The following is a 16,064-nucleotide window of genomic DNA, read 5'->3' on the forward strand; positions in this document are numbered from 1 at the left end:
GAAGATCTGATTATTGCCTTCATGCATATTCAAAAAGACTCCCTGACTGGGCCTTAATGAGCTTCCTCTCAATTGCACGAGATTCATCTTGTTCATTCCCCCCTTTTACTTATATTTATTTGTCTCTCCCTCTCTTTTTCATGCATTTTTAACTCCTGACAACAAAAAAGAGGGAAACGGCAGTCAGACACACAGAATGAATGAGTGAGCAGAGTCAGCCCACTTAAAATAAATCGTAAATGTTCAAAAAGTGACTGAGTGGCAGAGGAGTGGAGATCTTCCCCTTCAAACTCCGATAGACAAATTGGATTACTGGGTATTGGATTAAACAGAAAACGGGTGGATAAGAAATGAGAAGAGCTCGCTGTGATCACAGGGTTTAATATATTTCTTTTCTTTTTCTTTTCTTTATGGCCTCTTCTCTCCACCCCCAGTCTGTTTTTTTTTTCTCTCTCTCTCTCTCTCTCTCTTTCAGTAAAGACACCCAGCTCTTAGCAGGACTCAGGATTAATTTGTAATTGTTCTGGTTTCTTAATGCTTTAGAAAGATTTTTATCTAAATCAAATGAGGGGGAATTTTGTAATTAAACAAAATGCCAAGCAAAACAATCCCCCTGTTGCGGAGGTTTACTTCAGAGTTATTTGCTTTTTATCATTCTGTAAATATCTAAATAAGGTTCTAATTTAAAAAAAAAAATAGAACCTTCAATTCACATAATTAATTTGCTATTCACAGCATTTAGCCTAATTACATGCCTTGAAAATGAAAAACAATCTTATTTAAGCATTTTGGCAACTTTTGGAAAGATCTTCTACAATAATGTTTCCCAAATATCAAGATGTGGTTTTTATAACCAGTTGCTAAAGCAGCTCAGATATTTAATTGAAAATTTGGACTCATGACAGTCATGCCTGGAGCCATTTAGGGTAAATTTGAAATCTAACAGGTGTATGTCTGTTTATAGCTATAGTCTAGCTGATATAACTTATATATATTCACATGAATCTTTGTTTTGTCTGTGTGTGTGTGTGCTGTAGATGTTAGTAAATAATCACTAAAGGTTAGCAGGGAAGAGGGGCAGATTGTGAAATGTGTAAGGATTTCATTAATGCTATCTGTTTTGAATGCAACAGTGGCTGAGATGACTATCTTAATCTGATTCGGCTGCAGGGCCCAGATCACCCTGCCATGGACACAGGCCCTCGGGCCTACCAGACGAGCCTGGCCCCTGTAGCCCTCTCTTGCTCGTGTATGTGTGGACTATAGGGTGTGTGAAGGTCTCTCTTTCGAGTTTTGTAAAGTGAATTCAATTGGGAGTGATCCGCCAAAGCTAGGAAACCAGGTTCTGTTTATTTTAAAAAAAAATATGTATTCAGTTCTCTGGAGAAAATAAATAATTTTAATTGAAGTTCTGTCAAATCATGAAACAATTATTATAGGAAAATTATTAGAATTAAAATTAGGTAAAACTTTACAATAAGGCTCATTAGTTAACTACATTAGTTAGCATGAGCAAATAATGAACTGCACTTCTACAGCATTTATTAATCTTTGTTAATGTTAATGTTAATTTTTAACATTTACTAATACATTATTAAAATCTTGTTAACGTTAGTTAATGCACTGTGAACTAACATGAACAACTGTATTTTCATTAACTAATGTTAACCAAGATTAGTAAATACAGTAATAAATGTATTGCTCTTGGTTAGTTCATGTTAGTAAACACATTAACTAATGTTGAACTAATGAACCTTATTATAAAGTATTACCATAATTATTTGTATAATTAAAAAAGTGATATTAATTTGTTAACTTTTCTTTATTATTTGTATCTTACAAATGTAAATTGTGTAACCTGTGTTTTCTTGTTATATTACATTATATAGAATTTAATAGATAATTTACAAGAAAACAACCATTTCAGTCCTTTAAGTTAATTTTATTATTTTAGTTAATCAGTACAGAAATACACACTTTCTAAAATGAAAATTAGAAGGGAAAAAAGTGCTCAACCAGCACCCAGAAATAAAAGAAATGTGGTTAAAAAGGCTCTGCATTCTCTGTCTAAGCTTTGACACTATAAAAAAATGTGATTTGGTTTAAACTGTAAACTGTTGTGGCATTTTTTTAAAATGTGATCTTACATTATCTCAAATCAGATTAATTTAAATTAAATATAAAAAGAAAAGAAAAACTTTATTTATTTTTGCTTTGTTCTTTTCGCAATTTCAGGCCATCCTTTATTTGGGTCGTCCCCAGCAAAGGTCATAGTTTAAGTGTTGGCACTGTAGAATGTGTATGGAAGAGTGTTTTTGTGCCTTTTATTTGTTTTAGTGGTAAAGCGAGGACTTCTTTCATGCTGTCAGGGCTCTGTCAGTGCTGAAGCTCAGGCAATGGCCTCCGGGATGCGGCTACTAATCCGTCATTCCCTTACAATGTCACACAAGCTTAATATTACCATTTATTATTTGCTTGTTTCATTTGACTGTGCGTCGCTACAATGACCTGTCACTGCACACTTTATCCCTTCCGAGCTGCACTATTTAAAAGTTGACTACAATAATCCAGGCTTGATTCCTAAATCCCGGACCCCCTCTTTTTTCCCCCCTCCCATCTACTCTGCGTTGTCGTCAAATGCAAAATTTCACACATCTGGCACTGGCAGACATGAGAGCGGCTCCCCTGGTGGAGGGCTGGGGAGTTTTGGTGGGGATGAGTGACAGGGCCGTCGTCCCACCGGGGGCAGCCGCTGGCTTTGTTGTGGCTAGCGGATTTGTCTCTCTCACATGACCAGCGTCACAGTCACATGGTGCCAAGCAACAGCGTGATGGAAAAAAGATCCGAGGTGCAAGTTCCCACATCAGACACTTATTGAAGATCCGCCCTTTGTCACCCCCACCCCGTCCTTGTAATGGCTTCGTGCACACAGACAGACACAGACACTGTCATGATCCAGTCCTAGCTTCTGATTGGTCAATACAGCATGCTGAAATCCATAATATAGTAACATATATGACTCCTGTTCATATAACACCTGTCCACCATATCACTACACAGTATCCATAGCAGTTGTTATTTTTGTTGCATACCAACTATATCATATAGTTGAAAAGCTATTTTCCGACAAAATTTGCATCCTTTTATTTTCAATATATAGTAACACTTTTTTTTTTTTTTTAAAAAGCAATAAAACTCTGAAAGTCATGCTGTAATGTGAATATAGTCATGAATCTCCACTGCACAGCATTCACAATATAGTATGCTTCTCATACTTTATTGATTAAATAAACTTTTTTTGACAGTATAATAACTGCTAGGTATAATTGTCTTTGTGTTTGACACTAGACAGTTACAGTAGATGCACATCAAAGTCATCCAGGATGACTCGGAGATCTTTATTTAATGGTGTGTCACTGTAATTCTCATCTTAAGATCTACAAAAGTTGATCTTAAAGTCCTCGTATCAGTAAAAGAGTGAGCGTGTTTGTGTACAGATGCTAATTCTGTTGTTGATGCTGTCAGGAACAGACAGGTATCACAAGAGCATAGAGTAGGTGATGTGATTACATAAGCTTAAAGGATCTTTCATCTTTTCTCCTCTTTCATCCCTCTTCAAAGACATAATTAGTGTCACAAAAATGCTCAGAATACTGACATCGGAGTCATTCTTCCTGAACCCACTTAACCGGTTTACCCCACGGCCCAAACTACCAAACCCCACAGTGTCTGCTTACCTTTGATACCTTCTGAGGTCAAATAAGAGATGGCATAGCTTGGCCAGACAAAACCTTCAAAATGTGAAATCTTTGTCTCCCATAATGTTATCAATCTGGCTTTTTCTGCTTTACATTTTAAAATAACTGTTTTCTATTTTAGACTTTTTAATTTTTAATTTATTCCTGTGATGGCAAAGCTGAATTTTCAGCAGCCTTCAGTGTCACATGATCCTTCGCTAATCACTCTGGTAACAATTTACAGTAAGGTTTCAATTATTAACATTAGTTAATGCATTAACTGACATAAACTAACAATGAGCAATATATTCTTACTGCATTTATTATCCTTTTTTAATGTTGGTTAATACAAATGTTCATCTTAGTTCATGGTGCTCTAATGTTAACAGAAACAACTTTTGATCTTAAATATGTATTAGTAAATGTTGAGATTAACTAAGATAAATAAATGCTGTCGAAGTATTGTTCATTGTAAATTCATGTAATCTAATGTAGTTAACTAATGAATCCCATTATGAAGTGTTACCATCATTCTAATATGCTGATTTGGTGCTCAAGAAACGTGTTATTATCATCAATCTTAAAACAGTTGTGCTGCTTAATATTTTTGTGGAACCCATTTTTTTTTCAGGGTTCTTTGTTGAATAGAAAATAAAAAAGAACTACATTTATTTGCAATAGAAAGCTTTTGCAACATAAATGTCTTTACTTTCACTTTTGATCAATTTAATGCATCCTTATTTATTTATTTCACCTCTTACTGACACCAAACTTTTGAAGTAGTGTACATTGTACTCCAGATATGCAGATATATATGAAGACTTCCATTAAAAAAGACTCTAAAAGCCACCTCGGTCAAAAATGAGATAACGATACTGAGTGAGTGCGTTCATAGTATACGTTCATCAAATTCTTTCACTTCAAACCCACTAAATCCCAGCCTCAGCCCAATCAGAAGTACTGGTACTTAGGTAGAAACCTATACATTGGAGCCTGATAAAAATGATAATTTTAAAGAAAAAAGTTTTCATATACACTCATTCATGTGTCATTAAACTTGAACAGCTGATTTTTGCCATTCTAATTAAACTGAGTAATTGAGTTTCTCACCTGTCATACATTCAACCCCTGAGCAATGTGCACCTGTAGTTTCCGACCGTGAGTTCGGCATTCGCACATGTAGGCCTCAGGCACAGGACATGTGCTTTTGGATCGCATCTGAAGCTGCAGAAAGACCTGGAGTTGAGGCTTTAATCCCAGTCAGTGGAGGAAAGTAACCAACCAGCCTTCATTAATCCGGCTCTAATCCAGAGGCATCTCTGTTTTACTGACAATGGAAGTACCTTGTGAAGTGTCTAATACGTAGGTAGTGAACACACATCTGGATGGCTTCCTAACGTGCGTGTCAGTCTGCGCAGTTGAGAAAAGCCTGTCAGATAATCTCATTTGATGCACTTTATACTCGGAGGTGTGAGAAAAGTGCTTAACTTATCCGTTCCAGAGAAAGTCGGTCAAAAGTGTGTGTGTGTGTGTGTTCCTTTTTGTTAGGGTGTGTTTAAAGGCTGCAGTGAGACTTTGGGAATTAAACTGTTGTATTGAGGTGTAACTGGCAAGAACTTGAATGGTTGGCTAATTAATATCTACAGACATCTAGCGTGTCTGAGCAATTAGTGGGAATTTTTGATGAATATAAATAATTTGTGATTTAATCTGATGATTTCCGACCAGTCTTTAGAAACGACTTTTATTTTATTTTATTTTAATTAATTTATTTTAGTTTTATTTTTTTGAAGCAGGCCTCCTAGCACCCACTTACGGCCCACTGTTGATCAACGTACCCTAGTTTGAAAGCCCCTACAACAGAGTGATGTTTATAATATGACAAGAATGTTAGAATAAAGTTTTACATGCTTTTTTGTTTTTCTATGTTTGTGTCTTCAGGGAATAATAAGGAAGAGGAGGAATCCATGATGCAGGAATGGTTCACGCTGGTCAACAAGAAGAATGCTCTGATCCGCCGACAGAATCAGCTCTCTCTACTGTGAGTTAATGTTTACTCTTTCTCTCTCTCTCCCACCCTTACCAATGGAAGCAGTGGTCTCTGAGCACACACACCTATAATATGTTGAGACCCGCACTTGAAATGATTTTCCCAAGAGACCTGAGCCCAGTCAGAAGGTCGGGCCCCTCATTCACTTTCACCCCTCCCCCGGCGGTCCTCCACCGTAAAGCGGACAAAACGGCATATCAGTACGGACGCGTCTGCAATAATGTGATTTCAAAGACTGTATTATTCCACCCATTATGAGAATTGGATCGACCAAAAAAAGAATTGAAAAAATGACTTCATTCATCTAAAAGAGGAAGCCATTATGACAATAACCCACATATTTACCCTCTTTTTTTTTTTTTTTACTGCTTTCGCAGTTATTTTTTGCCTCAAAAGATGATAATGTTCATTTTTTAAACCTTTCATCCTTTTCTTTAAAAGTGAGAGTGAGACGTACAGAAATCTGGGCGGCTGTTCATTCTGCATAAAGAGCGACAGAGAGAGGAGGAGAAGAAAGAGACAGAGTTTCAAAGCTCTCACAAATGGCAGATTGAAGTATTCTAATCACATTATATCACTGGAAAAGGGCTTTTTAAGTGCTCAATTAAAAGGGCCTTGATAATTTCTCTTTCTTTCATTTCTTTTTAGTCACTGAACAGACTGTGAAGGACAAATTCTATTAGGGACAGAGTTAGCTCATTTCCAATACATTGAAAGTGGCAAAATTTAATTTGCCGCGTGATACCCCACCTGCCCGCCCGCCCGCTTTTTCCCCCCGTCGCCATTTCCCCGCTCTCGGCCCAGTCTGTTCCGGTTTGTGTATCGCTTATTTGCAGTAGATTAATGTGAGGTAGGGAAGGTGTTGGCGAGTTCACGAATCAATGTTTATTAAAGGTTTCTTTAAGTGTTTAATGATTTAGTAATTAACATATTGATGAACTTTTACAACTTGCCCAGGGAGAAGGAACACGATCTGGAGAGACGCTTTGAGCTGCTGAACCGAGAATTAAGGGCAATGCTGGCGATTGAAGGTAAGAGGGAGTGAAAGAGGGATTTGGGGGGATAATTTGAGAGGTGCTCTGTGAAAGACAAAGATCCTCTCCTGCTTAATTAAACCTGCCCGCGACGTGTTCTTTGACACCACCGGCACGGCTCCGCCCACCAAGCTCTGATTTGAAAACATTACTGATTGTTTTAGTGCCCTTTAGTAATGAAGATCTTACAAATTCACAAGATATTATGATTTGCTCTCAAATTCGCAAGTATTACAGCCGCAAGTGCACATGTCATTTCCACATCAATATGAAATCTGTGTGATGTACCCCGGGGCGCCGGAGGTTGCGCTCATGTTTATAAGCTTTTTGAGTGTGTGTAATACAGACAGGTAAGGAAAGTAAAAAAAATAAAGCCTATTGTGCGGTATCAAAGTTGTCTGGTTAAGTTTAATCCCTTTGACTGTGTCCTCTTTCGCAAAATGAACCTTTTACAATCAATGCAAATTGATTTTACAATTCGATGGTGACCCTCTCACCCCTTGGCTAGCCATGGTAATTTCTTTCTGCACCTGATAAGCTAGCTGATCCATCATAAATCAATTCTAATTAGTTCGGAGAGGTTGACAGTGGACATGAATAGCCAAGCAGAGAGCACAGCTCCCCATATTGTGATGCTGCCGTTCGCCACACAATTTTTCACCTCCAGGGCTTCACCGAGGCAGATCAGCACGGTTCATCTCAATATTTTGACATGCTTCTGTCTTGTTTCGGAAAGATTCCTCCTAGCCGAGAGTTGCAATGATACTGAACGCTAAATGCTGAGCCCGATAGCAAGAACTTAAGCTAATAACGTTCAGATGTTGAAGTGCCTCGGCCTTGTGTCCACTTATCAGCGAACATGGAGTGAGTTCCAAATATTGGTGTGGATGTGCAAGGGTGACAGGGTCCGTCCACTGCAGTGGTAATTCAGTCCCTGCTGCTTGTAACAACCCTATCAGTCCACACACTGCTACCTGTTGAATTATCACTCGCAGTTATTTTCTCGCTCTCTCTCTCTCACTTTATCTCCCTTGCTCTCTCTCTCTCTTTCTCCCATGAGGCCCAGCACTTGGCATTCAGAGTCAGGGTGTTTCTGAAGCGAGTCAGAGATAGTTCTGAGCTGCTGGTGAGGAGGTTCGTGCATCAGTTTCTTATTTGGAGCCCCGACGGGCTCTCGCGCCCAGCCAATGCAGACAGGTAATTGCTGATTTGCTTGGTCAGCTGATGACATTGGAAGTGTAGCGGCTGAGGCGTTCAGACACACACACATACTTTCTCCCATATCAGTGCACACTCTCTCACTGATAGAGGAAAATACTCACCCTCCTCGACCCCACGACTGTGCAGAGGAGAATCTACAGTCGGTGTGACCTGGAGATGAGTAATACTGAAGGCTCGTATAGATGTCATGGAGAGGTTTAGGTAGCATTCTGTGTGTCTTTTGTTTAACAAAATGTCAAGAAGAATTTGGTTTCTCCATGAGGTGTCCTTAAATGTTTTGTTTTCATACTAACTGCTAAAAATAAGTGTATAGTAATTGAGGTAGCAGAATTTAAAGGATTCGTTCACCCAAAAAAGAAAATTCTGTCATTAATTATTCACCCTCATGTCGTTCCATACCACACTACAGTGGTTCAACTTAATGTTTTGTTTCGAATCAGTAGTTGCCCAAGTCGCGTGATTTCAGTAAACGAGGCTTCGTTACGTCATAAGTGTTTCGAAATTTTAATGGTTCACGCAGTTTGACACACGCTCCGAACCACTGATTCGAAACAAAAGATTTGTAAAGCTTCGAAGCTTCTTGAAGCAGTGTTTTGAAATCGCCCATCACTAGATATTGTTGAATAAAGTCGTTTTTTTTTTTTTTGGTGCACAAAAAGTATTCTCGTCACTTCATAACATTAAGGTTGAACCAGTGTAGTCACATGAACTGTTTTAAATATGTCTTTAGTAGCTTTCTGGGCATTTGAAAGTGTAAGTTAAAGGGATAGTTCACCCAAAAATGAAAATTTGATATTTATCTGCTTACCCCCAGGGCATCCAAGATGTAGGTGACTTTTTTTCTTCAGTCGAACGCAAATTATGATTTTTAACTGCAACCGCTGCCGTCTGTCAGTCCAATAATAGCAGTGATTGGGAACTTGAACAATAAGAGTCGAAAAAACTTCCATAGACAAATCCAAATTAAACCCTGCGGCTCGTGACGGCACATTGATGTCCTAAGACACGAAACGATCGGTTTGTGTGAGAAACCGAACAGTATTTATATAATTTTTTACCTCTAATATACACCACTATGTCCAACTTCGTTCAGCTTCCGGCTAGTGAGGTCTGATCGCGCTCTGACAACGGAAGTGATGTCTCGCGCTCATTGAAGTATATGGGCGAGACATCACTTCCGTCTTCAGAACACATTTTTTGACCTCACTAACAGGAAGCTGAACGAAGTTGGACATAGGGGTGTATTAGAGGTAAAAATTATATAAATAATGTTCGGTTTCTCGCACAAACCGATTGTTTCGTGTCTTAGGATATCAATGTGCCGTCACGAGCCGCAGGGTTTAATTTGGATTTGTCTATGGAAGTTTTATTTACTGTTATAGTTGAAGTTCCCAATCACTGCTATTATTTGAATGACAGACGGCAACGGTTGCAGTTAAAAATCATAATTTGCGTTCGACTGAAGAAAAAAAGTCACCTACATCTTGGATGCACTGGGGGTAAGCAGATAAATATCAAATTTTCATTTTTGATTGAACTATCCCTTTAACTTGCTGTCAATGGAAGCCTCACTGAGCCATCAGATTTTATCAAAAATATCTTAATTTGTGTTCCGAAGAAAAACTAAGGTCTTCCGGGTGTGGAACGACATGAAGGTGAGTAATTAATGACAGGATTTTTATTTTTGGGTGAACTAACCCATTAATTTTGAATTTACATTCAAATTGACATTTGAATATGAAGTAGTACAATTAAAATGATTTGAAATTCAAAACTAAATTTTAACTAAATTTAAACTAAAAGTGCAAAATTTATCAAAACAAACTTTTGAATGTTGGCTTAGCAAAGACTTATTTGAAAAAGTGTTTAAAACCGTTTGAAGGTTGATTGATTGATTGAAATTATCTTATAAATTATAAGTTCAAATCATCTTTTCTGAACCAGAATTGAAGAATAGTTATTTTCCCAGAATGCATTCATTTTTCTTTTTTATTGGAATTCAGTTAATTGATCTTCCTGTCATTCCAGTTCAATTCAAATTCACACTTTTAAATTTTGAAAAGGGTGCCAGATATTCAGATCTGAATTTACCCAACCCCAAATAGCATGACATATGGAACAACCTTTGTTTTGTTTTTGTGTTTTTTTTTATAGATATTAATACTGTAGATATCATTACTCGCCGACTTAAATTCAGGTACACTTGTTGCCTGTTGCAATACACACTATTAGATCTGAAGCCCGTGGACACCATAAAGGGACAGAAAATATTTTAGAAATTATAAAGGCAGGTTGAAAAGATGGGAAGGATTCAGTTAAAGGTGTAGAGCAAACAGGGTGAGTGTTAATGTCAGCTAAACGATAACCCCTTCAGTCTGCGCTCTGCTGTGGGGAGGCAAAGAAAAGTGGCGAGGCCTTCCACAATATGCCATGACTCCTATTTCTCTGCCTCCAAATTGATCCTTTTTGCCCTTTTTATCTGCCTGCCATGCACACACGCTTTCTCTCAAATTCGTCTTTTTCCCCCTCCCCTCTCCCTATTTCTTTCTTTCCTCAAATGCGGTGCACTCCGGGGCGTTATATTTGAAAGTGGACGCTCCTTTTTGCTGAGGGATTTCTGCATAGGTCCCCCAGTTTTGTTGTTACGGTTTTATATGATAAGCTTTTTTATATGTTTAAAATCAATATGTAATCCTGTGCAAGGGCTTATCCCCCTACAACCCCATTTGTAAATCTATTTGAGCTTTGTTACATGTCTGGGCTGCCGTATTCCTCAGATTGATTGGGTGCAGTGTGAGAATCCTATCAAATGGCCGGCTTTGATGATGTTGCAAACTCTTTCAAGATTGCTAGTTGACTGGAACTGGAGATAAGGCGAGACGACACTTTCTCATTCTACACTGTTCACTGAAATCTGTGTTCATTTCCATTTAGCTGTCGCGTTCTGCATTTGACTCTCAATATCCACTTTTATACAACAGCACCAAATAGACATTTATATTTGCGTAGTCTCCTGATACATGCCATTTGAAATAATACGTGTTGTTGTAATACATTCTGTTTTTTCCAGTATTTTTTATTTAATTTGAGTGATAATATTCACAGTAGTTAGCAGTAGTTGATATCAAGGCTGTATAATTTTACTGAAACACCTTTTTCTCAGCATTTTAACCTTGTGTAGTTAAAGTTTTTTCCATTTCTCAAAAACCGAATTAGTTACATCACTCATATGCATGCACAGAAACACAAGATGCAGATTAGTGATTCAAACATTTATTCAAAGCCATTGTGTATATGGTGTGTTTTGATATCGTCACTTTATTTGGGTATAGTGCGGTAAGAATCCAGGGACTGTTGTCCCGTCACCCTCCTTGTCATGGTTCTCCATGTTGGTCTTTGTCTCATTCCCAGCTGGCCTCTCTCCAGCTCCATCTTACGCTGGCGCTCCCAGCCTGCCCACCGCTCGCCTAAATCTGCTGTAATAAGATCATGCATTTTTCCCTGGATTCCTCCAACACTACTTATTTCCTGTTATTTCCTCCCAAAAAAAAGTTCTAACAAAAAAAAAAAATCTCCATTCAGTCCAAAAGTTTGCTCCATGTGTCCGTACACTATAGTGAGCATAGCGGGTGTGTGAAGTTTGTGTTTAGTGATCTTTCAGCAGAACTCTCAGAAGAAGCTCTGTGCCTCCTGAAGCTGCCGAGCAGGTTGCACTCTTGAATAAATTTTGCTGTGGAGGAGGGTCATGGGGATTTGAACCAGCGCATTCTTCTGTGGGTTGTGAGTGCTCACATGGTTACCATTGGTGTGCATTGTTAGGGTTATCTGAATAAGCACCAACCATGTGAGTTTTAACGTGATTGCCCAGGGCGATGAGAGAGAGAGAAAGAGGGGAGTAATCCAAAAAGGATTGACCCCCCCCACCCCACCACCAACAACTCCAAATAGTCTTCATCCATCTCTTTTTCGAGGAAAGAGAGGAGGCAGCACCGTCCGTTCGTGTTTTTTGGTGTCTCGTTTACTTTGCCGTGTCCCTCTGCGTCCGTATTCATTGTTTACCTTCTTAATGAGGGGGGCGGTGCCGCTCCCGCTTGATTGACAGCTGCATGCGGCCTCTGCCGGAGGTGCAGGGGAGGATCTGTGGCTTTTTGGCTGAGAATGCTGAAGGGGAACAGGAGGAGGAGGTAAAGAGTCGAGGGGCTTTTTCTCTCTCTACCTCTTTGGGACATGCAGGAGAAGTTTTTGTTGGTCGTAGCCTACCCTCCAGGCAGGTCTTTGTGAAGTAGGCATTGTCGTTTTTGACGGAGGGGTAGCAGAAACGACAGAGCGAATTAAAGAGGAGGGTCGTGAAAGACACAGAACGTACGAAGAGCAATGCAGGATAAACAGTCTGGCCTGTAGGATGTTAAATGCGGTCTATAGGCGCACAGGAAATGGCCGGCTTGTGTCGCACAGTTAGAAAATGAAACGGAATTAAATATTTTTTCTCAGATAGCCGAATTGCTCTTTCAAGAACAGTGTACCTTTTTTCATTTCCTTTTCTGCAGCTTTTGTACAAATTTGGCAAATTTGTTAAAGCTGAGACAAATCCTCTCAAATATTTAGCATTAGCCTCTCTGAAGCCTAATGTCAGAACACCAAAGACTTTCATTTAGCTGCTGGGGGCCAAATAACTTTCAAATATTGGAACTGTGTTCATTTTGCCACAGCGCTTCACTTCAAAGAGGAGAGGTTAAATGAGACCTTTCAGGACCAACGACGTTCTCAGTACAATTTCACTTAACCGCAGCAGAAATATTTATTTTTAATCAAGTACATTTATTTTAAGTATTGGCTTTTTCAGAAGGCCGAACATGCATTTATCTATCTTTTTTTTTCTTTTTTCTTTTTTTTTTTTGGGTAGAAACCGGTCGCTCTGTATAATAAGAGAATTTGATTTTGTCTGTGTGTATTTTTGCGAGTCTATGTGCATGAGGGAGCGCTAATAAAGCAGTGTAAAGACACTAGTACAGTCTGTTCTTACAGCGGGCTGAAGAATAGGCCTGGTAAGATAACTTCCCCTTGGCTGTGAGCAGGGCCCTAATCTGCACTGGTATCAGTAAGGCCTGATCTCGTCTGCCTGGCTGATATTTCAGACCTGTTGTTGGCAGGGGGACAGGAGCAGGTCACCTCACAGAGACCTTCGCTATAGTTACGCACCTTTTATACATTAAATTGAATCATTTGAACGCATATACAAATCCATTTCTTCCAGATTATGGAACTCCATATGTGTGAAAGTGAAAAAAATCTGAATTATATAATGCATTTACGCTATTTATTGTTTAATGTGAATCTTAATTTATTCTTCTTATCTTAAATGGCGTCAGTGCGTCTCTTTGGGAGCCGTTTTGAGGCGTCTGAAAACATTTAGCGTACTGTCCTCGCATTCACTCGTGTTATCAGATCCTTTTTGTCTGAATTCCACCGTGTGGCTGTTCTCCATACAGGAACCTGTGGGTGCCCTGGTACACCTTCACAATAACTCCACAACAGTACGGGCTACGATTTCTTCTCTGAATATTTTATCATGGGGCAGTGATGTCTTTCTCACTAAAACCCAGTATATGAATGGATAGTTTACATTCATGTCATCATTTTCTCACCCTCGTGCTATTCCAAACCTGGATGACTTTCTTCTGCGGAAAAGAAAAGGTATTTTGAAAGTCAGTGGGGTCCAAAACAACATTGAGATTCATTCATTTTCATAACATCTTCGTTTTTGATAGTCATACGGGTTTGCAGCGGCATGAGGTTGAGGAAAACGATGACAGAACTGTGATTTTCAGGTGAACTATCACTTTAGGTCTTGTTTCCAGGATTGTGTTGGAAGGTGCTATGAGGTGATTTCCTGAGCTTTTTCCTCTAACAGTCTCCGTTGTTTCCATTCCATCTTCTAGACTGGCAGAAGACAGAGGCACAAAAGCGCCGAGAGCAGCTGCTGCTGGATGAGCTGGTCATACTGGTCAACAAACGTGACGCGCTGGTCCGAGACCTGGACGCCCAGGAGAAAGAGTAAGTCATCCTGCTGCAAGGCATTGTGGGATTGCTAGAGCCGGGATTAGTCCTCCAGGTCCCGGTTCAGGGCGGGTTTAAAGGCCAAAGTTTGCAGTCACCCGCATTCTCTTTGCCACCGAGCATGTTTAGGAGTTTTGTTGGGGGGGATGGAGTCAGGCAGAGAGGGCTTGTGAATATTTCAAGAGCCGAAGTGACTCTGAAGCGTTCAGACAGAGTACAGGTCATAGGTGGTGGAGGTGCAGGTGGCGTTCTCCTCTGTCCCTGTCTGTGACCTTTGATCCTGTGTGTCCTGTGTGTGTGTCGGCAGGGCTGAAGAGGAAGATGAGCACCTGGAGAGAACCCTGGAACAGAACAAAGGCAAGATGGCAAAAAAAGAGGAGAAGTGCGTTCTTCAGTGACGGACATTTCCGAAGCAATAAAGGAGCGAGATGACGTGTACACTACAAAGTCTTGAAATGTATTTGTGTCATAGAGACGACAGCATACACTTTATTATTGTTGTTTTAAATCTTCATATGTTGATCTTTTTATTATGTAAGGGCTGAAGAACTGGTGAATGCCCTGAGATGCATCCTGTTTCATTAATACCAGAGAGATTTATCGTTTCACATACACAAATTCAAAAACTTTATTATTATTAGGTTTTGTTTGTTGGATTTCACAAACAAGGTACTTAAGGAACTAATATTTGAGGAGATGCAAAGCTGTACAATTTCGAAAACTTTCTGACTAAATTCTGGTTAAATCCATTATAATTCAGATTAATCTGAACACTACGAACGTCTTAGCCTCTTTCTTACAGGAAATGATAACTCAAAGTTTCGGTACAGCACGTTAACTGGTGACATTTTCTGTTTGTGAATAGGATTGGGTTTCAAAATCATATCACATTTCAGTTTTTAAGAAAATCTATCAGCATGTTCTCCTCTAACAAGAGCTGAAACGTTTTAATTACTCAACTTTCTAGAATATATGAGAATATTTGGGACTTGTTGCATTTAAAAAATGTGTTTTTGTGTTTTACTGACTTTTTTATGTTTAATATGTTTACCAAACATTTTAGAGCTTGCTTTAGTGAGAAGAGTGAAATACTGCGAGTGCTTAAACAGAAATAAACGGTCATGTTGTACATTTCATTTCACTGTTTGAGGCTTAAAAAAAAAAAGCTTGGAAAAAAACTTTATTTTCAGAAGCAGTCACGATCTGAGTAATTTATTACTTTTTGCTTTTATTACTGTTTGAGACGTTTTTAAAGTAACCATCTTCACAATCATGTACATTTGCTCAAAGACTTTAATATTTATTGTATAGTTAGAAAGCAGGCTTTTCTTGTCCGCATATTTCTGTTTCACGTCTTCATTGTACGAGCATCGGTTTATTTATTCCACTGTACTATAAATATCACTGTTCAATAAAATTCAAATGATTTCATACTCGAATTTTGGGTGTTGCTAATGCCTTTGGCCTTGTGTTTCTAAAGAAAATGTTGTCATATTTATTCAGCTGATACTGAATAAACTTAAACACTTATTTCATTTAGTCGTTTATGCAGTTTTTTTCGTTTTATATGAATAATTGCATATTTATTTTATTCTCTCATTAGTTTTGCCTGTCTGCAATTATGTTTAATGATTTGGTATTTTAAATTAATGGTGTCTTATTTTTCTTACGTTCTTACTGGACTGTTTCAGACACTCATTACTTTAAATTACTTTAAAACCCATATGAAGTCGCACTATGATGAAACAAGACAAACGCTCTTTTTTTTTATCAATTAAAAAAAAAAAAAATTTTTACAGGCACTCAAGAGGGACGTCCAGCTCCTTCTGCGAAAATTCCCCGGTTATTTCTAAAAGAGTGTTTGCGTTTTGTTTTGTTTGAGGTCTTTCCTCAGAGGGAGATTAAGGCAGAATTACTCTGTCCAAAGCATCTGCTTTCCCTCAGACACTTAATTCTCAGCCAAAC

The 16,064-nt window shown here is 38.7% G+C and overlaps 1 protein-coding gene across 2 annotated transcripts in view; it reads left to right on the plus strand.

Annotated features, from left to right (window-relative positions):
• Positions 1–15,559, plus strand: part of ehbp1 (EH domain binding protein 1) — a 153,409-nt gene extending 137,850 nt beyond the window's left edge. For both annotated transcript variants that reach the window (XM_067366969.1, XM_067366970.1), the window contains exons 21-24: positions 5,679–5,778; positions 6,745–6,818; positions 13,982–14,096; positions 14,407–15,559. In XM_067366969.1, coding sequence (XP_067223070.1) covers positions 5,679–5,778; positions 6,745–6,818; positions 13,982–14,096; positions 14,407–14,497 — 380 coding nt within the window. In that variant the 3' untranslated portion in view covers positions 14,498–15,559. The remainder of the gene's footprint in view (positions 1–5,678; positions 5,779–6,744; positions 6,819–13,981; positions 14,097–14,406) is intronic.
• Positions 15,560–16,064: the final 505 nt, after the last annotated feature.

The sequence above is a fragment of the Chanodichthys erythropterus genome, chromosome 18 (assembly GCF_024489055.1).
Source record: "Chanodichthys erythropterus isolate Z2021 chromosome 18, ASM2448905v1, whole genome shotgun sequence".
Taxonomy (NCBI): domain Eukaryota; kingdom Metazoa; phylum Chordata; class Actinopteri; order Cypriniformes; family Xenocyprididae; genus Chanodichthys; species Chanodichthys erythropterus.